We start from the raw sequence: 22,261 nt of genomic DNA, 5'->3' as shown, positions 1-22,261 counted from the left end.
ATGACATCTGATGTATGATTCCTCTATTTTATTTAAACACCAATACAAATTATTTCTGTTGTCACCTTAATTTGCTTTTTAGTTAACTGTCTTTTTCAATTACCCAAATTGGTGCTCATTTTAATTATATTTTACTGTATTTTTGGGTCATCTTTATTAGTGGAGGAGCTTTGCCTGGTTAATAACACTGATAAAGTGAAAATTGATCGGTTTTTATTTTGGTGTAGAAAGAATCACAAAAGGCGTTTGATGTTGGCATTTTTCATGCTTTATGTGGATCCACATACTCATGCATGAAATGCGAAATTTTCTTTGGTATGATTTTATTAAAGTTTGTCGTATCATTTTCGATTTGTTATCTAAATTAGGTGTACGCGTTTTATCTATCGATGTACTTTTACTATAATATAAACTCCAATATAATCCAATCTCTTCTTTTAATTTGTTTATAATCCATGTCATGATTTTTGCAAAATCCGATCTCAGGGCCTTAAGATTATACATTAAATATAGCTAATCTTGTAGCTATCTAAACATTTAAAAAATATATAATGTTGTAACGCGTCACAGGTTACACACAAAATACCTCTTCATTATTAAATTATATGATTAGTTGATTGCCATTCATATAATTGAGTCTCATACTCTCATGGATGACAATAATTTCATCAAGACATTAATGATTTCACCAATAATTAATTTCAACAGCATGTTCTTTCAAAAAAAATTCAACAGCATGTATCTCATCGTCAACTTTAACTAAAGAAAGACTTGGATAGAATTATCAAACTTTCAGATCTGTGCAAACTGGCTAGCTAACAGTTATTTGTTTAATTAATTTACATAATTATTGAAAATTAATCTAAGTTTAGTGCAGAAAATTGGCGTTGGTTTCTCATTAATGATTAATCATCATTAACGCGTATTAGCTAGTTGAAAGAATGGAAGTCTTTTTCTAATACGTTATTAACTATAGTCAAATAAAGTATATGTCATGTTATGCTTTACAAGTGTACTAGTTATAGACTTTTTGACATATAGTATAAAATGGGTTCATAACTTGACCACAACTCACAAAGTCAAGTGTAATGCCTTCAATAATCAATCAGACAAAGAGCGAGAGTGAGGGATAGCTCAAGTGGTTAGAGCTTCCCTCCCGATTCCAGGAGATCCTGAGATCGATTCTCACCCCGCCCTTGTGGCTCTCTAAACACCAAAAAAAATAATCAATCGGACAAATGACTAGAGGTGTAAATGAATCTAGTCGAATATATTAACGTATTTGAATTACGTTATATATATATATATATATATATATATATATATATATATATATATATATATATATATATATATAATAATAATAATAATAATAATAATAATAATAATAATAATAATAATAATAATAATAATAATAATAAGAGTTAAGCTTGATATAAAGTAAAGTATAGATAATAATAATAAAAAAAAAATTGTAATAATCTCATATTTAAAAAAAATAATATAATAAATATTAGCACACCCATTATTGAGAGAAATGCTTTCCTTTTTTTTTTTTTTCTTTTTTGGGTGCAAAAAATGCTTTCCTATACCACTAAATGAATGTTAGGCAAGAAAGCACTGCACCTTATATCACACATGCATAAATGACACGATACTAATAATATACTCTATTATAAATTAGTAATATTCTCCTATAAATATTAGGAGTTGAAAGAGAATAATATCATATCTTATGTGTAATGAGCGTAGTATACTTTGATTCATGTCCATTTATACAATCCGTTGTAAATCAACTTTAATCAAGTTAATATGCTTTATGTTTTCTTTCCTTTTTAATTAATCACATATTCATAGTAGTGTTAATTTTTATATTTATTTTGTCATTTGATCCTATTTCATGATGATATTAGGACATGACTCATGTGGTTTTTCCATTAATTAATTTTCAAATATTACATATTGCAAGTAGCTAGCGTCGCGCCAACATATATTCCTAAACAAAGGGGAAAAAAAATCTTCTTTGAAAAGAATTTCTTTTTATGTCATTTGCATAAATCAATGGTGGAATTTATGAAATGCGCAAATTAATCTCACTAACTCGGTATTAGCTTATGAGCATAGAGATGTTTCATGTTTATAATAAGAACAAACATATAGATCATAAACAAATAATAATAACTTGCAACTAACCACATCATCTATTGCTTATAATTCTTAAACGTAAAGGAAAATTTTTGGATTAATTACCCTTCTCTATAATAATAATAATAATACTACCTCCATTACATATTATTTGCAACGATTAGACATTTTTTCTCTTTACTTTATGTCAAATCGTTGCAAATAATATATAACGGAGTTAGTAATAATAATAATAATAATAATAATAATAACATCACTACGTACTAATCTCTTCATTACCCAAAACTCATTTAATATTATCTCATCATGCAAATCCATACAACCACTTATAATTTTGTGAATTTCAATGCCTAATCCGTATCCTTCATTCTCTAACCATCAACTTTTGGCTTAATTTCTTCAACACCCTTAGAACTTGCATGATTAATATGCTTGTCATTCTCCTTGACCTCTTTGGCTTGTTCAATTGCTTGGAGAAATAGTTGAAAGTATTTAGGATTGGCTTCCATACACTTGACATTTTTGTATAAACCTCATTGCACTTGTCAAAGTTGTTTTCTACACCGCAATGTTCATCAAGTTGTATGAATTCATCCCCGCACCCACCAGCCTCCATGTACAAGGACATCCAACAAGGCGCGCACTCTTCTTTTTCTTCTCCATCCTCCCTCTTCTTTTCTTCAACTTCACGGGTTTTGAGTTTCGGGTTTTGCTCATTTTGATAAGTTGAAGACATGATAGATGTCAAATTGTCAATTAGAGGTGATAATCGAGTTATTTGAGTGATAAACAACTTTTAAATAAAAAAACAAAACATATATAAAGGGTTTTTTTTTTTTTTTTGAAGGAAGGGTTACTTTTAACTACTTAAGAAATTTGTAGGAAAACTAGATTTCTTGGAAAGAAATGTAAGAATCTTTTCTTTTATTTTTTCAAAAAGACTTGCGTGGACCTGGTCCACAATAATATTATTGTGGACCCGAGGTCTATACACACGCGACTGACATTATATTGAATATAGTGACCATTATTTTTAACATAGTAACCTTATTTTTTAACATAGTAACCTTTATTAAAACTACTACAACGTTTAATAATATTGTGAACTTGAAATACGACGCTATTATCCTAGTGGCCTTTATTATTCATATTGATCGGTATATAAAATATTTCATTAGAAAAATAACCACTTACGCCTGTATATTACCAAAATGATTTTTATTTTAACATAGTGACCTTTTTTTTAATTATAGTGACCCTTTTTTATTAATAAAACAACCATACTTTCTCTAATGTTAGTGGTCCACAATAAATTAGTGTGAATCAGGTCCATTTAAGAATTTGTATTTTTTTTTTTTCCGTTCAATTTTGGTAATAATATATATGCAGTTGTAAATAGTTTGTTTATGGAAAATAAATCTATGATGTTAAGGAAAAAAAAATCGGGATTACATATTTGCATTGTATGACCATATATTATAAGTACAATTAGTATATAAGATTGTAAATTGCAACGAGTTTCTAATTTCCTATATGTTGAAACGATAGTGCGTGGATGATTATGGACTTATCACTTATGGTAATAAAGCAAACAATATATAAATGTAAATTATGATTAAAATAATTAAAAATTAAAAATTAAAAAAAATTGCATGATGTATCAATCTAGGTATTAACTTAAAAATAAAACAATGTTTTGAAATAAGGATACCGAATAAATAAATAAATAAATAAATAAGAAAGATGTGTTTTACTATAAATATTAGGTTATTTTAGATTTTAACACCTACTAAAAACCCGAAAATGGTTTTTAACACCTCTCAAAAAAAATTGATTTTAACACCACCAAAATTTCAAAAAATTGGGTATTACCACCACATAACTGATTCCGTTTACAAATCCGTTAAGTAGGGCCATACAGACACGTGTCGCTTTATTATTGGCCAAAATAATAAAAAATAAAAAAACAAAAAATAAAAATTTTAAAAAAATAAAATAAATAAAAAAAACCTAAAACTACCACCAGCCACCCCAGCCCCACCACTGCGCCACCAGCATCGTCCCCCAACCCACCCACTGCCGGCGTCCGGCGTCTCAGAGAATCGCCTGGCGCCGGCGACCCCACCCCCACCCCCCTTTCCTCCACCGATGCACCCCACCCCTTCCTTTTCCCCATTTTCGTTTCCCGACCCACCACCCCGAAACCACCCTAAATGCCCCTCCCCCGGAAAACGCCCCTCCTCCCCTTCCTCCTCCCCCGGAAACGCCCTCCCTCTCCTTTCCCCCTCCCTTAATCGATTCCCTACCACCCCAAACGAAACCCTAAAACCCATTTAGGGTGGTTTCGGGGTTGTTGGGTCGGGAAAAAAAAATGGGGAAAGGGGAGGGGTGGGGTGCGTAGGTGGAGGAAAGGGGGGTGGGGTGGCGATTCTCTGGGACACCGGACGCCGGTAGGGGGTGGGTTTGGGGACAACGGTGGTGGCACAGTGGGTGGGGCTGTGGTAGTTTTAGGTTTTTAATTTTTTTTAACAAATAAATAGTGACACGTGTCACTGTGGACCACATTTAACGGAATTTTTTAACGAAAATTGTTAAGTGGTGGTAATACCAATTTTTTTGGAAATTTGTATGGTGTTAATACCCATTTTTTTTTGGGAGGTGTTAAAAACCATTTTCGGGTTTTTAGCAGGTGTTAAAATCTAAACTACTCGAAAAACCGAAAACCTGATCCGTAACCGTTCCGAAAATTAGGGTACCCGATTCGATAACTATAACGGTTCGGGGACCCGTTCCGATAATTTGTTATCGGGTATGGTTATTGGGTATCACTTTAAAACTAACGGATACCCGATTTGATCCGATAAGCATTTTGTGCTTTTTTTCCTACTTAAATATATTTTTTAAAAATCTAAACTCTTACTTTACTTCATAATTACTTTATAATATCAATGATTAGTAATATTATTAATAATTTGGTCAAAATCATACGATATTGTTGTTAATTAGTGGTAAATTATATCATAATAACTACATAATTAAGTTTAATTATCATTATTGGATATCTTATTGAGTACCTGATAACCGATCTGAAAATCTGGGTACCCGAACTTATCGATTCGGGTTATGGATATCACTTTTAGGGATTTTGGTTATCGAGTACCCAAACCGTTAGTACTAACGGTACGGGTACCCGTCCCATGCTCACCCCTAATAAATATGGTAAGACAAGTGGAGTTGGTGGGGATTGGAGAAGTGGAAAACTCACCTTGTGACTTGAGGTTACAGGTTCGAGCCCCACTTACTATAAAATGGTTGGGAGTAAAAAGATACATTTACCCCTCCCCCTTTTACTTTGGAGGTAGAAAACTCAAAGATGGGATTATTAGTTTCTATTTTTCCTAAAAAAAAAGTGTAAAGTTATACCGAAAGAATATTACAAAATTTATCAAATTACTAATGTCACCTATTTTAATATTTTTACTCAAATTAAATTATTTTTGTTGAATCGAAATTATTTTTTACTGATTCTATATTATATATCTTCTTTGAAGTTACTAAATTGAACTTATTTTTATTAAATTTTATTTTAAGAGTACATCTGATTTACAAAATTGAAATTATTTTAATTGAACTTAAATTATTTTTACAAAACTTGAATTAATATTTGAACCACCAATTGGTTGTTGATGTAGTGGTTATTGAGACTGCACTTGATCCCTCGCATCAACAATTGGGAGGAAATTGTAACCTAACCACCCATAACTGATCCCTATTTACTTTGTGTACAAACAATGATGGTTTATATTAGGAAAATTTGATAATTACCACCAACTATTGTTGCCAAAATTGAAAATACCACCTTAAGTTTTTTTTTTTTTTAATTTTACCACCTAGTTTTTTCCAAAAGTTTTCAAATTCCCACCTTTTTGCCGCATGACGTCATCATGGGACCCACACTTTCGTTTTCCCTCTTTCTTCCCTCGATTTCCCCTGTTCTTCTACTCCCTTCTTTCAATTTCATCTCTCAAATTTGATTTCAAATACAAAAATATCGCAAATTAGGTTATAATTTCTACAATCTAACCTACAACGAACTGAATAGAGTAGTTTAATTAGGGTTTGGGTAATTAATTTGGGGGCTTTGCTAAATTCGAAAAATTAGGGTTTAGGAATTCATTAATTGGATGAATAACTTGACAATTAAACATGTAATTAGGGTAAAAACATAATTTAAATGGGCAATTAAACATGTAATTCATAAAATGTTAGTGTTTTCGCCCCAATTACATGTAAAATTAGGGTTTATGAATTCATTAATCACCACTACAATATTAGTGTTTTCGCCCCAATTACAAGTTTAAATTATGTTTTTCCCCCAATTACATGTTTAATTGTCCAATTAATCAATTCATAAACCCTAATTTTTTTGAATTGAGCAAAACCCCCAAATTGATTACCCAAACCCTAATTAAACTACTTAATTCAATTTGTTGTAGGTTAGATTATAGCAATTATAACCTAATTTGCGAAATTTTTGTATTTGAAATCAAATTTAAAGATGAAATTGGAAGGAAATTGTAATCCCCCGTATTTTTAAATATTTTATAAATGAAATTTTATTTTATTTATAATATTATTTGTACTTTTCCGGAATTTAATTACAAAAGTTTCAAATTATTAATATTGGTCAAAAATTATTTTAGCACAAACTATTTTATGAACCTATGTTCTACAATTCATGATCATACAAACAAAGCCTAGTCCATTTCATTTACCTAATTGGCCCAATAATTTTATGAGGCTCAATCTTCTTACTTACCCTACAACATTCTCTCCTATAAATACCCCATTAATCCCCAAAAATTTCCCACACCAAAAGGTTAGTCTTATTTTCTCTCTCCTTTGTTTATTAATTTGTATAATTATAATTATTGATTTATGGATTTTGATTTTATTGGTTGAAAGTAATTTAATTAGTATCAAGTTGTATTTTGATGACTAAACTTTATAATTTCAGATTTTATAAGTATCATAATTTTCAGATTTTGTAAATTTTATAACCTAGGGTTTTTAATTATTGAAAATCATGATTTTAGAGTTTTTATGAACAATTGATTTAGGGCTTTTATAGTAATGATGTTTTGAAATTTTGGTGATTATAACTAATGATTAGTTTAACTTAATTCCAGATTATTTTGAACATGTAAATTCGTGTTTTAGTTTTTAGATTTTCGTTCGTTAATATTAATCCCGTTTTAATCCCGATCAGATTCTGAACTCATCCTATTTTGATGAAAAAATAGTGTTTTCCATGTGGAAACAACGTTTTAAGAAAGACTCACTACCTTTGGTAGTGAGCACCACCCTCTCGTGGCCAAATTCAGCCTCTAAATATGATTTTCGGGCAGTTTTTGATTTTAACGAAGTTTTTTTTACTTAAAATATTATCCTTGAGTTTGATTAATAAAATTAATTATGTTTAAAGTTAATTAAACATAAATATATGTTTTTATTGAAGTTTTAAGTGTTGGAAATAGTTTCTAAGTACTACTTTTAATGTTTTATAAAGAGGGTTTAATCACCCATTAAAAAGGGAGATTTTTAGGGGTTTTTATATAATTTTCAGATTTTTATTAGACTTTGAACTTGCTGTAATTTCATGTATAAGAGTGTATTTTAAGGTTTTCATGAAGAAAATTTAAAGAACTATATATAAGCCTTTAATTTTAACTAAAGGGAAGGTTTTAAAGTGTTGTTTGATTTGGATTTTGAAGGTTTTAAAGTAAGTTAGTATTGCTGTAAATTTGATTGATTGGGTATTGATTGAGATGTTATTATTTGACTTAGGAGAGGAGTTTATTGAAGGTGATTTCTAGTTAGTAAAGTGGCATACCAATTCGTTTGCTCAAGGTACGTACAAGTTACGAAACCTTGCTTTTAGGTGCATGTTTAAGGACGACGGATCGAGAACTTAGTATCATGTATAGGGATGACTGAGTTAAATTGTTTGGTTATACATTGTGAATTTCGTATAACGTGCACTATTTTATATTGCAAGTATTATTTGTGCTCTAATTATGCAAGGTGCGCTTAGAGGCAAAGGTATATTATTGGTGTAATGATTAATTTATTACTCATTCATGATTATGCAAGCAGGATGAGTAAAGGAAGAATTTAAGTCTTCTAAGACGAGGTTAAGGTTTTGGGGTGCCTTATGCACTCAAGGTGTTTATACACCGAGGTAGTAAAGGAATAAATAATAAATGTTGCTTGCCACTAATAAATCAAGAATTGAAATTGAAAAGTTGTTTTACTTGATTGAATTGATATTGGATTGATTGTATTGTTATCCATATGAGTCATCACCAAGTCTAAACCTGTAAATCACGTAAAGTGCAAGATGGATGAGCAATAAAACTCTGGATTGGTGCACTTCTGGAGTAATGACAATCAGAGGTTGGGGTACATGGGGTATTAGCCGTGTACTTTTCTCGAGGCCGTCTGATCTACGAGTCTCTTATTTCAAATATTTTTCAAAACTAGGAGTTAGGTGAGATCTCATACTAACTACGGTCACGGAGTCGCGCCCGTGGTCGTTGGATGTTTATTGATGTTTCCGAAAGGAGGCATGGGGTTTTCCTTTTATTGATGTTCCAAATGGAGCATGGGTTGGACAACCTTGTCTATTGCGTAATCCAATGAATAAAAATAATGATTTACCTATTATTAATTAATGGAGTCTTAGTAATATAAATAGTTGAGTCGTGTGTTGAGTCTATAATTTAATGATGCATGATGATTGATTATTAGTAGCATGTTATGGATTTCTTAATTTATTTTGCAGCTTGTATGTACTCAGCTTTGCTAATTGCGTGCTTTGTGTGTCTTTCTTTGGTCATGGCCTTCGCCTTTCAATGACCCTGTGACGATCCAATTTTTACACTTGTAATATTGGGGAGCAGAATTACCACAGGTTCTTACACATGCAGCATTCATCAGGGTTGTGGGATCTTGAGTAGAGAGTTGATTGTTTGCATTTTATTTCTTTTGCAAGTTTGAATTTATTTTAATTCGATTTTATTTGACACTAATTCTTTTGGGTTTGAATTTATTCGAACACTGGAATTAATCACTTACTACTTTTATTGGGTTTTGAATAAGGGCCTTAATGGTTCCAAGTTGTATGACTTAATTTGGTTTCATTCGTTGGTTTTGAAACTTATTTATAACTGATTTAGTTTTTCCGCTGCTATTTTCTGATAAAGCCTTAACGTTTGAACACGTGGCGGTAGCACGCCAGTAATTCTCTTGAATGTTGTTCAGGGTCCTCACAAGTTTAAAGAGAGAATTATTGGGGTGTTACAGAAATCGTGGGAAGAAAGAGGGAAATCAGCATGATGACGTCATGTCGCACAAAAGGTGGGAATTTGAAAACTTTTGGAAAAAACTAGGTGGTAAAATTTTTAAAAAAAAAACTTGAGGTGGTATTTTCAATTTTGACAACAATAGTTGGTGGTAATTATCAAATTTTCCTTTATATTAAGCATGTAATATTACTTTGATAATTATATTAATATAAATTATGTAAAACTATGTTTTCAATACTAAGTAAAAATAATTTCAGTTCAGTAAAAATAAGTTCATTTCAGTAAAATTAATTTCAGTTCAGTAAAAATAATTTCAGTTCAGTAAAAATAAGTTCATTTCAGTAAAATTCAGTTTTCTTAAAGAAGAATTATAATAGAATATCAGTAAAAGTAATTTCAGTTCAGCAAAAATAATTTCAGTTCAGTAAAATTAATTTAAGTTCAGTAAAAATAATTTAAGTTCAGCAAAAATAATTTCAATTCAGTAAAAATAATTTATGTTCAGCAAAATTAAGGTGAAGAGAACAGGGCCTTATATTAATCATTTACAACTTTATTATTGCATTTTTATTTTTATAATCACTTTAGCCCCTAAAAATTTACAATGTATTTAATTCGGATTTTTGGATCCGATCCAAATAACTGAATTATAATTCGGGTTGGATTGATGAGAAATTCGGATCGAATTGGATTTGAAATTAAAAACCGATTTTTATTTCGAATCGGATTGGATTTAGCCAAAATTCAAACCGAAAAACAAATACACCCCTAGTGAAGGCAGAAATGTAGACGAATTTTGATTGTTTTTGTTAAGTGTATATGGAGTAGCTGGTGGGTGTTGATCATGCATAGGGATTAGAGAGAATGGTTTTTTTTTTTTTTTATGGAATAATAAAATTAAGCAAAGTAATAACATCATCATTAAAACCCGGTTCATAAATCAAATTAATTTCAGGTTAGTAAAAATAAATTCAATTCAGTACTGTAACTTTATAGAATATATATAATTTCATCTTAGTAAAAATAAGTTCAATTCAGTAACTTTATTGAAGATACGTAATTTCGATTCAGTAAATAGGGATCAGTTGTGGGTGGTTAGGTTTCAGATAGTAATTTCAGGTTAGTAAAAATAAGTTCAATTCAGTACTGTAACGGTTTCATATTTTTGTTATTTTGGATCCAAACAAGTTTTATCCGATCCGATAATCAAAATTTTCAAAAAATTTCGATTTAATATGATCTGAATTAAAATTTGAATTCACTTGAATTAATATTTCGATTTGAATTGAATTGTATTTCGGTTTTTATCCAAATAATGAACACAGGACACAACTAGTCCTCGCACGAATTCGTCAAGGGTACCTTTCATTTCTTCAAATTTTAATTTTTTAGTAGTCACTTGATGATGTTTGAACAGACTGTACTGAAGATTACCAGTAAAACACTCAATTCTTCCCTTCAAAGCCAATTCAACTGTTCTTGATCACGACATTCAATCTTCACACCCACCAAAATTCACGCAAGAACCCTAAAAACCCAAATTTGTTTGCATGAGATACAGAGAAAGAGGAGCTTCAGAAGCATCATTAATGGCGAATGTAGGTGGTGCTGGTATGAGCTCCATGATCGTCAATGGCGGCGAGATATGGAAAGCTCACGGTGCCTTGGTTTTGGTTCAGCTCTGTAATGGCGGATACCATGTTATTACTAAACTTGTTCTTAATGAAGGTGTTAATCAGATCGTTTTCTGCGTTTTTCGCGACCTTATTGCTCTCTCAATCCTTGCTCCTCTTGCTTATGTTCGTGAAAAGTTAGTCAATTTTTCTCTCTCTCTTTCAATTTCTAATTTATAGTTTTGAATTGTTACATTTTGGTTTTTGATTTGGAATTTTGGTTGATTTTGTTTGTATTGTGTTTGAATTATTGCTTCTGCTTTGGAATATTTTGATTTGTTGGATTAATTTGAGAGGGTGACTGGAATAGTGTGGAGGATGATTATTTGAGGACGGAGCGAGTATGAATTTTAGTATAGTTTAAGCTATATGATTTGGGGTTTTGATTATTGGTTTGAGAAATGGATGTGTAAATGTTGCTTCTGTTGAGTATGAATTAGTGGAAATTTTGATATATTAGAAAATTTGGATCCCGATAGTTGAAATATTATACACCACGAATATTGAGGCTTTATTAGAGGACACAGGGAATCTGAATGTTTGTACTGTTTAAGGTATAAAGATTTGGGAATTTATGGAGCTTTTTAAAATTGTGGATTAGTAAAGGGGAATTGTTTTTATTGGCTAAAATGGAAGAAGGGAATGAATATAATTCATTTGGTTGATTGAAGGAAACAGAATTTTTGTTCAATTTGGAAAGTACTAGAAAGGACTCGGATCGCTCCCAATGAAACAGGAGAATTTAGCGACTTTAGCCACTTACAACTTTACGAGCCCAAGAAAATTTTGATGTTAGATTACTGAAGCATTGAGAAGACAATTACAGCATTATAGTGCCTGCGTATTAATATTTCACTGGGGACATTTGGAACAAGTATAGATTGGAACTAGGTAACTGCAAATCTTTATTACAAATCAGTAACGTTATTTTGTTTCAGTTCCCTGCTCATATTGTGCAGTGTGCACTAACATGAGTATATATATTTAATGACTGCATGCTTAATAAGATGGTATTGGCCGGCCAAGATTGAATGGAGAAAAAGGCTTTAAGAGAAGCATATTTGAGTGAATTGCAGAAGTTGCTATTAGTGTGTGCTTAAAAATTCTACAAACCAATTTCGGCAATTTGGTACCCAACTGAGACCAATTTGGTACCCAACTGATTGTTGAGGACTCGAGGTAGTACATTTGTGATTGGTACCCAACTGATTGTTGAGGACTTGAAGTAGTACAATTGTGATTGGTACCCAACTGATAGTTAAGGACTTGAGGTAGTACATTTGTGATTGGTACCCAACTGATTGTTGAGGTAGTACATGTGTAATACCCAATTAATGTCACTTTTTCTTTGTGATTGTAAACTAGATAAAGAAGTTATCTTTATAGTTTTTCCTTATTTGAACAAGAATTTGTATGAGGAACATTTGTAAACAATGATTTTGTCTATTTTACCTAGACTCAACTAGAAGTTGGGGTAAGCAAACTACGCATCCGGTCAAAATTTTAGGAATTGGACCCAGAATTGATAGGGACTGATTTCTAAAATTCTAGAAAGGACTTGAATCACTCCCAATGAAGCAGGATAATTTAGTAACTTTAGCCACTTATGCTTTTATTCTTCTTTATATTGTACATGCAGATCATCAATTAGAAAATTGAATTTTGTTGTTTATCTTATAATTATAGAAGCCTTGAACCACTTACTTCTTTTTTAGATTTTGGAAAATAATAGAAAATTGTATTTGATCTTCGTTTAATGGTCAGAGTCTTGGAGAAGAGTTATATTGTAAAAAGTTCGAAAGGAAAATGAAAATTCAGAGAGTGAAATGTAGGAGGTAATTGGGGACACATCTGTTTTGATGTGAAAAGAAGTTTGATGACTTGAAGTTTTTTTTTTTTATTCTGTTAATTTTCTTCATAGAACCTTCAACCTATATTATCATTACAATAGACTTCATAAACTTTTTTTATTTCTTTGGAAGTGACTTAAATGGGCATTGTGACTCCTTAAGTCCTTAGTCTTAACCCATACGTGTACGGTTAACATTTCACCAAAACCCCATTTGGCAATTGCCTAAACCCTGTTACCCTATACCCTAAATCACTTAATTTGCCCCTTTTTGAGGGAAATAATCAATAAGTCTTTTTATCCCTGGAAAATTTTGTTGCTTTGCATTTTTTTTAAAAAAAACATCTTATAGAACACATTGTTATACATAGGTTTTTAATCTCCAAAAATGAACATTTGTATTTCTCTTTCTCAATGTGGGTCGGTCGTTTGAGATAGAACTCATTCAAACATATCTTTCGTTCTAGATGTGAGTTGTTTTAGTTTGAACTAGTTCAATAAGAATATATGATTACACTGTTTATACCTGAGGATACTTGTATGACATTGATACTTAAATTTATCTAGTAGCAGTCAGGATGCATATGAAAAAAGAGGGCTCGATTTTCTTCTTTTGCAACAAATGAAATGAAACAAAAGGCTAATTAATCCTCAGTTTCCTGATGTCTTTGGTCCTTAAAAGAATCTGATGTTTTGTATTTGATTTCTGCAGGCGAGTTCGACCACCAATTACAAAAAATCTTCTCGTTGCATTTTTCTTCCTTGGGCTTACCGGGTATGTGAGAAGATATTGCTGGTTTTGTTGTTGAGCAATCTCTTAATTATTATCTGAGGTGCTATGTTAATTACTTGACTAGGATTTTTGGAAACCAACTTCTGTTTCTTATTGGTCTGAAGTACACAAATCCAACATATGCTGCAGCTATACAACCTTCTATTCCTGTATTTACTTTCCTCTTGGCCACGATAATGGGGTCAGTTTGATCAAATTTGGTTAATTTTGTATCTTTTATCTATTCTTTGCTGTTACTTTTTAATTTGCTTATATTAATCTTTTCCATGCAGCACAGAAACTGTGAATTTATATAGAGCTGAAGGGAAAATGAAGGTTGCAGGCACATTTTTGTGTGTTTCTGGTGCTGTTTTGATGGTTGTATATAAAGGGCCGTCTATACTTGGACAAAAAGAAGAGATGGAACTGCAGGGTGAAATCAGTGCCAAAGGACAGCCAGAACCAGTTGGATGGCTTGTTGCTAGGACCATGGAATTTGGGTTTGACACATTTCACCTTGGTGTACTTTGTCTTATTGGGAACTGTGTGTGCATGGCAACTTATCTTGCAATTCAGGTATTACTGCGTTTATAATTCTTTGAAGTAAATTATGATACTGCTAAACTATTGAGTATCTAGGAAGTAGCAGGTTGGGATTAATGATACATACATACATATTTTTCAAAGTAGTAGGTTGGGACTAGGAACTTCTCTAGTTGAGAAGTTAGACCATTTGATTTGACTTTTCTGTTATGAAAGAAATTAATGGGCATGAGGTGCATGGAGCTTCAGTCTTGTCATGATTATGATTGCAGCAAAAGAGCTATGATCATTATAGGGACATAACTTCTCTCATACTTCTAACGAGGCTGAATATTGAGGGGTTTTTTTCCCCTTCTCTTTTTCTTTGTACTAAAAATAAATAAATAAATAAACATAGATAGAGAAAGATAACCAGTTATAAGGGAATGTACAATATTAGTTCTGAACTAGAAGATAAGTTTCAAATTTAGTTTATTGAAGAAACAATTACCAAAAGTTGTCTGTTTAATCTCAGTGCTCATTCCTACCAAATTCTTGTAACTTCCACTGTTGCTTTTCAGTAGTCAGAGAAGTTTTGAGGAGAAGAAGGTTGGGGGTTGGGGAAAGGGCCCAGAGGGGAAAGGCATAGTCACTTTCTTCCCTTTAAAAAACTGATGCTGCTTCCTTTTTTTTGCTTTGGCAGCTTCTACAAGATGCCACCAGTGCCTACTTTTTTTTTTTTTTTTTTTTTTTTTTTAAATTTCTAACTAGTTCATTGCCTCCTGCTAACTCGAAAAATCTGTTATTAAACCATAATTAATGCAATGACATTAATACATTGATTTGTAGCTGCATCGACCAGACGATTTAGGTTTGAGATATTGAAGGTGATATTGGGTAGTGCAAATCAGAAGTCTCCTGCAAACCTGGAGTAAATCTAACTTCACTCATACTGTCATGCTCTGCTTTAGTGGAGACTTAGAGACTAAGGAAGGGACGGGGGGTTGGCTAGGCATGGCACAGTGGTGTTATGCCGCTAGCCAGCTCCGGGGAGCCTGCTTGGGCTTAATTTGAGCAGGGCTACCTTAAATTTTCTTTTTAGTCTCTTAGAAGAAAGCATATGTCAATTCTGAAATTTTCATGCTGTTTTTGGAATTTTCTTTATTAATGCTTTACAGATATGCTAAGATTTCTTTAGGGCATGCACAAGCATTTCCGATAACCAATTTGGTTTTATGCCTGGGAGATCTACTATGGAGGCAATCCATTTGATAAGACAAATGATGGAGTTTTATAGGGTAAAGAAGAAGGATCTTCATATGGTCTTTATTGATTTAGAGAAGGCATATGACAAGGTGCCAAGAGAGATACTTTGGTGGACAATGTTGAAGAAAGGTATCCCACGAAGGTATGTAGACCTAGTTAAGGATATGTATCGGGATGTGTCAACAAATGTGAGGACATGTGGAGGGTTGACAAAAGATTTCCCTATTACAATCGGATTGCATCAAGGGTCTGCATTAAGCCCTTTTCTTTTTGCAACGGTTCTAGATGAATTAACTAGACCAATTCAAGATGAGGTTCCATGGTGTATGTTGTTCGCAGATGATATCGTTTTGGTGGATGAGACTAAGGATGGGGTTAATGTCAAGTTGGAGCAATGGAGGCAAAGGTTGGAATCTAGAGGGTTTAAGCTAAGTCGGAGTAAGACTGAATATTTGGTATGTCGTTTTGGCACTCAGAGGGGGACAAGCAATGAAGTGGTGAGTTTGGATGGAAAGGATTTGACCATGAGTGAATGTTTTAAGTACCTAGGGTCGATCATCCAGAAGAATGGTGACATTGATCAAGACGTGACCCACAGGATTAAGTCAGGGTGGCTTAAATGGAGAGCGGCCACGGGAGTGTTATGCGACCGCAGCATTCCCTTAAAGTTGAAGGGAAAATTCTACAGGACTGCCATAAGACCAGTGTTGCTCTATGGTACAGAATGTTGGGCTTCTAAGAAAGAGCATATTAAAAAGATGGAGGTTACGGAAATGCGCATGTTAAGGTGGATGTGTGGAAACACTTTAAGAGATAGAATCAGAAATGAGGTTATTCGCAAGAAAGTAGGTGTGGCAGGCATTGTAGATAAATTAAGGGAAAATCGTCTGCGTTGGTTTGGACATGTAAGACGGAGACCCGAGGGTGCACCGGTGCGAAGAGTGGAAGAGTGGGACCATGGAGGGATTAAACGAGGAAGAGGGAGACCAAAGATGACTTGGTTGGAAGGAGTGAGGAAGGATATGAAGTGCATGGATTTACGTGAGGATGAAGTTTTGGATCGTAAGGGATGGAGGAGAAAGATTTATGTTGATGACTACACGGAATAATCAAATTTGGTTCATGTTAGCCGACCCCACTTTTGGGATTAAGGCTTTGATCGATTGATTGATTGATTGATAGATATGCTAAGATATCTGAAAATCTGAAATATACTCTGTACAACATACTACCTCCATTTTGCCGAGTCTTACTCAGTTACTTACTGTAGCTACGTAAACCCAGGAAAAGTCAAAGTGGGAACCATTCATGTGGGTTCTATTGTATTAAAGAGGAGGGAGGTAGAGAGTAAAAAAAATTATTAAATACAATTGGGCCACACAAAGTAGGGCTGTAGTGAAAAAATGAATAAAAAGTTGTCATAAAAGGAATAAAGTAAAAGTGGGTAACACTTAGAAAAACGGATGAAAACGGAAAGTGAGTAAGACTTAGGAAAACAGAGGTAGTATTTAATATTCTATAATCCTTTTGATTTTTAAAATTTGTAATGCTTCTTATTGTAGGTCAAAACTTGTAAACTTTGACTATATTTTTTTGTTTACTAATTAGTTAGTACTTCTTATGTTTTTATTTAGTTGCAACTCTTACAAGATTTCTATTTTTCATGTTTGCCAATACATGACTTCAACTGTTTTTTTTTTTTAATTATGTATTTGTAAAAGTTTTAAGGATTAAATTTTAATAAAGTACACATTGAGACAAATGTAACAAGATTCCATATGACTATGTATCTCTTAAGTATAAATCTTGAATTGTAATTGTAGCTGTGTATGTGAATAGTATACACTATTGAAATGTTGCAAGTATAAAAAAAAGGTCGAAGTATATGAAAATGTTTTTGGTGGGATATTGTTAGATTCATGTCGATGCAATTCATATTTTTAACTATTTATAACTTTTACTATTCATGATTAAAAATATAAATGGTCAAAAGTGCGCATTGAAGACCATGAGAAAGAAGTGTTACCACTTTTTGCAAACAAGGTAGTACATTTTAATATAATTTAGCCAAGTATAAAATTGTTATATGAGTAATTTCCTCCATTCTTTTTTACTCATACTATTTGTACTTTAACACTACTCGCATAATTATTTTGACAATATTTTGTGATTTAATCTTATGGAAAATAATAATCACGTGGATCCTTGTAGATTCATCCCGATATAACTTCAAAAATATCAATTTTTATTATTAAAAACAAATTACAGATATTTACAGTCAAATTTATGCTTTGGTCATCGTGTAAGTCTAACTAGAGTAAGTAAAAAAGATAATGAAGGACGTATTAAACTTATACTATTAGAATAACAAAGTGCTTATAATACAGTCATTTTCTGCATAATTCTATTAGAATAACAAAATGCTAAAACTTCTTCTAAAGCATAAGGGAGGTGAGATTATTGTGTGTTTGGGATATTGAAGGTTGAACTTGTGACCTCAAGGTCATGAAGTGACATGTTTATCTAGTGCTTGCTGAGTTTTGCATATGATTGTAAATAAAAGTGGAAATAAAAATTCAGGATTGTAGCTTGTCTTATGGATTAAACACTTATCTTTGTAACTTATTTTGCAGGCTCCAGTTCTGAAGAAATACCCAGCAAGCCTCTCAGTGACAGCATATTCATATTTTTTTGGTGCTCTTCTTATCGTTACTTCTTCGTTTTTTATGGCCAATGACCCGACAAGCTGGAGTATGAACCATGATGAACTGTTTGCTGTTTTCTATGCTGTAAGTTTTCTTTTACCCTTTTTTTGATGTCAACCTTAGTTAGCGACAAAGCGTCAAGATCACATTCTACTTCGGTACTTAATGTGTATGTGTGACTACATGAATTACAATTGTAATCACAAGGTCCTTTGTAGATACATTACTATTATATTAGAGGTACATTAGTGGTATATAACTATATTACAAGTACATATAATTTTCTCATTGACTCGGGTATCTTAGCTAGTCGATTCCTGTTGCCATCAAATCCAAAATTAAACTCCAAATTCATAACTCTTCATCACTATTCTAACTTTGTATATAGCAGTTGCTATAACCGTGGTGATTCACACACATCTCATCAGAATTCCCATTGACTCCCTTTGTCCCTAAATTAAAGCTATGTCTCCCATAAACCTTGTCCTTAAAGAAGAGCTCTATTTCTCTCATTTGGGTGGGTTCATTATCTACTTCATTTTTACTCGCAAACTAACAAAACCCCTCCATTAATTCATCTCACTATCCTTAGAAACAATCAACTATTTCCATTACCTTCTTATTTAACTCTGCTTTAATAAACAATACCTCTGTTACAATTTCTCTTAAAAATACCATTGCCTAGGAGATATGAGGCTTTTATATAGGAAGTAGGAATATGGAAAGAGTTTAAATTTGTGGGAATGTGGATTATTCTCTAGCCAAAGTGTTAAGGCATCTGTGAATTGTGTTCGTGTTCTAGCCTGCTTACGATATTTGGAATCTTCATCCTCCTCAATGCTTAGGGCTGGCAAAAGCTGACCCTACTTATTATTTTAACCCGAAATCGACCTAAATATAGTGGTTTTGGGTTGAGTGTTTGATCTGATCTATTAAATGGATTTACTCAACCTGAAATCATAAGGGTTAGGTTAGGACCCAAAATAATAAATGATTTAGAATCAAGTTGGTTCTACCCAAACCCAAATTTATGACCCAAACTAAGGGGAAACCAAACAAGTGTCCTTTTGGCTAATCTTAGGTTTATCACCGACTGGCGGCTACCCTTTTTACAGCCTTTCTTTCTATCTTCATTTATTCAATAGAGGCTTTTTAGTCCTTTTGCTTTTTTTTTACCACCTTCATCGGCCCCGCTACTCCATGAGTTTAGCTCAATACGAAAATGGTAGGTCAAAAGGGTTCAGGTTGATCCATTAATACCCCATTAATACTATTCAAAAAAAAAAAAGTTGATCCATTAATAATACATAAAAAAAAAAAAAAAAAAAAAATTAAAATTCAAGTTAAATAGGTCAACCCGAACCCGACGTAGGAACAAAAAAAGAAAGACAGATTAGGTTGGGGTTTAAAAATTGAACCTGCGTATTGTTAACCTGGTTAGAGCTAACCCGAACATGAATCTGAATTGACCTGATCTAATTGTCGGTAGGGCTCCTGATAGGTTTGCTTCTAACCAATCCAAAAGAATGAAGAAATTAGGCTGCTTTGATTCATTCAGATATATGATGCGCTAATAAATGTAATTCGATTAATATTTAAAATCAGGGAAGAAGTGAGTGTCAGTGTGTGCTTTTCGATGGTGTATATTATTATTTTGGCATCTGCAGATTGCTGTTTCATTGTTTTATACAAGTATTTATCTTATCTGCAATATAAACATTGAATGTCACTTTATCTTTTCAGGGAATCATTGCATCTGCCCTCAACTATGGACTTATCACATGGTCCAATAAAATATTGGGGCCTGCATTGGTCGCTCTTTACAATCCACTTCAACCTGCAGCATCTACCTTTTTGTCACTTATCTTTCTAGGAAGCACCCTATACCTGGGAAGGTATGGTTTGGCAGAAATAAAAGATATCGACTTTCATGGTTACTGCTATATTTTGCTTTCTATGTTAAAATTTATTTGCTACATTTTTATAAGTTATTAGTGTCTATTGTCCTGAATAAAATTTAAGCACTAAGTGTACCTTAAATGGCGGAGATTCTCTGCAGTGTGCTAGGAGGCTCTTTAATTATTGCTGGCTTATACATGGTCACCTGGGCATCCTACAAAGAAAAGCAAGCTGCTGCGGGTATACCTTCTGAACCTCTAATTCACAAAGATTCTTCACTCAGCAAGATGCACCAGCAAGGACTCATTTTTGCTGGATCATCATCTTCTTTATACAAGGTTTTGGATTAGGTAATATGCAAAACATGGAGCTTATCCTTAACTGTCTTATTTCCAATTTTTGTGGCCATTGCAATTATGGTATCTCTTTTTGTTCACATTTCCATCAATTCCATTTATGCATTGCTACCAACATAAAAATGAAGATAATGTGTTATTCTTGTTCAACAGCAGCTGATGTTATTTACTGCTTCAGACAAAAGTCACAAAACATTATCTATGCAGCATAGTCCTTTACCTCAAGATATTGATCTCAGACTGCATTAACAGTTTCATTGAACTCTATTAAAGCAGATACAATCATAATCTTGCCTGAGTATTTCTTTGTCAATTCATGTTAGTTTCATGTCTAATACTTCATACTATTTAAGTTACTGTACCCACTCTGACCCTTGAACGTAGAAAATAAACTCCCTTCGTTTTAAAGTTCTGGAAGTCTCCTTTTTTTATGATGAGCTTTGGCCATTATCTTCTTCCAAAACATGTGTTGCAAATATATACTCTCTTCGTCCTAGTGAAATGTCCAGCTTGTTAGTTCAACAAGTGGCATCCCTTTCAGTTATTATGTGCCATGCCAAAAGCGCTGAATTTTGATACGTATAGTTTTGATCTAGTTTTGTCAAATCAGTCGCTTATTAGAGAAGGCAAGGATTAATTGGGAAGCCTGGATGTTTAAACTTCGTCTAGTAAGTGGATGTTGTGGTGGGAGTGAGGGAAAATTCCAGAAGGAAAGGTGACCATATTTCAAAAGACCGAGCAATAAAAAATTAAATTTTTTTTTAGATCTATATTGTAAATTGCTTTTATTTCGGATCTTGTGTGTTTAGCTACAAACCCTATCTTGTTTGTTTAGTTATCTTGGATCCAGTTTGAATGGTACCATTGGAATGGCCTAGGGAGTCATAATCACAGACTTGCCTTTTAACTATGTAAAATACTAAACATATCTCAAATGAACCTGTAGATGTTTTTGCCTCAGAAATAAGTGTCTAACGCCTAGAACCTTTTAAGTGTGCTGCCTTCACAAAATGTGCTGGGCACATGTTGCAGATCGAGTTAGAAAAGTCAAGGGAAGATGATTGAGTGTTCCTTAGTTTTTAGTTGAAACATCATTTTTTTAGACTTAAAATCTGATTACAGAATTTTATTGTTTTACTCAGATATGATATCAAGGGGATTTTATAGTCCATTATGTTGTTATGCTATGCCAGCTGAAAATTGTCTGTGTTTGATGTGAACTTTTATTATGCCAGATTACTTGCTTCTACCAGTGCAACTAATTGCTCATGATACAGGTGAAGAGCTATACAAATGTACAGCAAGCATAATGGTTCCAGAAGGAACTATCGCCAGGAACTGTGGTTGATATTGTCTATATCAAGATCCAGGGCACACGAATTCTGCAGATAGCGTTATGGAAAATATGTTTCAAAGAGACAGCACGCTGATGGTTGTATATATGCTAGCTATATTGGCCAAATCTATCACTAGATTTGGCTTTTTTCACATGGAATTTGGAGCAAGCTTCGCATTGAAATAGAGATTTTCAATTTGCATAATTACTTATGTTCAAGATCATTTGTTGTAGCCAATTATATTATTCTCTTTGTAACGACAAAAAAGTCCTTTCTGAGAGGTTTTATACTTTAATCTATGCTATGCAAACGTGATTCTATATGCATCAGTATCCTGATTCATAAGAAACAGAAATGACCCAAGGTTCAG

General features: G+C 32.8%; 1 protein-coding gene across 1 annotated transcript; it reads left to right on the top strand.

Annotated features, from left to right (window-relative positions):
- Window positions 1-10,779: 10,779 nt before the first annotated feature.
- LOC145596153 (WAT1-related protein At4g19185-like) lies at window positions 10,780-22,255 on the top strand. Its single transcript, XM_081652579.1, has 8 exons — window positions 10,780-11,322; window positions 13,747-13,809; window positions 13,892-14,008; window positions 14,100-14,382; window positions 18,228-18,383; window positions 20,043-20,194; window positions 20,359-20,548; window positions 21,832-22,255. The coding sequence occupies exons 1-7, from the start codon at window positions 11,063-11,065 to the stop codon at window positions 20,546-20,548; spliced, it is 1,221 nt and encodes a 406-aa protein (XP_081508705.1). The 5' UTR covers window positions 10,780-11,062; the 3' UTR covers window positions 21,832-22,255.
- Window positions 22,256-22,261: the final 6 nt, after the last annotated feature.

The sequence above is a fragment of the Chenopodium album genome, chromosome 2, assembly GCF_948465745.1.
Source record: "Chenopodium album chromosome 2, dcCheAlbu1.1, whole genome shotgun sequence".
Classification (NCBI taxonomy): domain Eukaryota; kingdom Viridiplantae; phylum Streptophyta; class Magnoliopsida; order Caryophyllales; family Amaranthaceae; genus Chenopodium; species Chenopodium album.
Note: the sequence above shows the minus strand (reverse complement) of the source record. Positions and strands in the feature narration are given on the sequence as shown.

Coding starts and splice junctions, on each gene's coding strand:
- LOC145596153 (XM_081652579.1), top strand. CDS start 11,063: ATGAGATACAGAGAAAGAGGAGCTTCAGAAGCATCATTAATGGCGAAT. Junction 13,810..13,891: donor TTCTTCCTTGGGCTTACCGG/GTATGTGAGAAG, acceptor TTACTTGACTAG/GATTTTTGGAAACCAACTTC. Junction 14,009..14,099: donor CTCTTGGCCACGATAATGGG/GTCAGTTTGATC, acceptor TTTTCCATGCAG/CACAGAAACTGTGAATTTAT.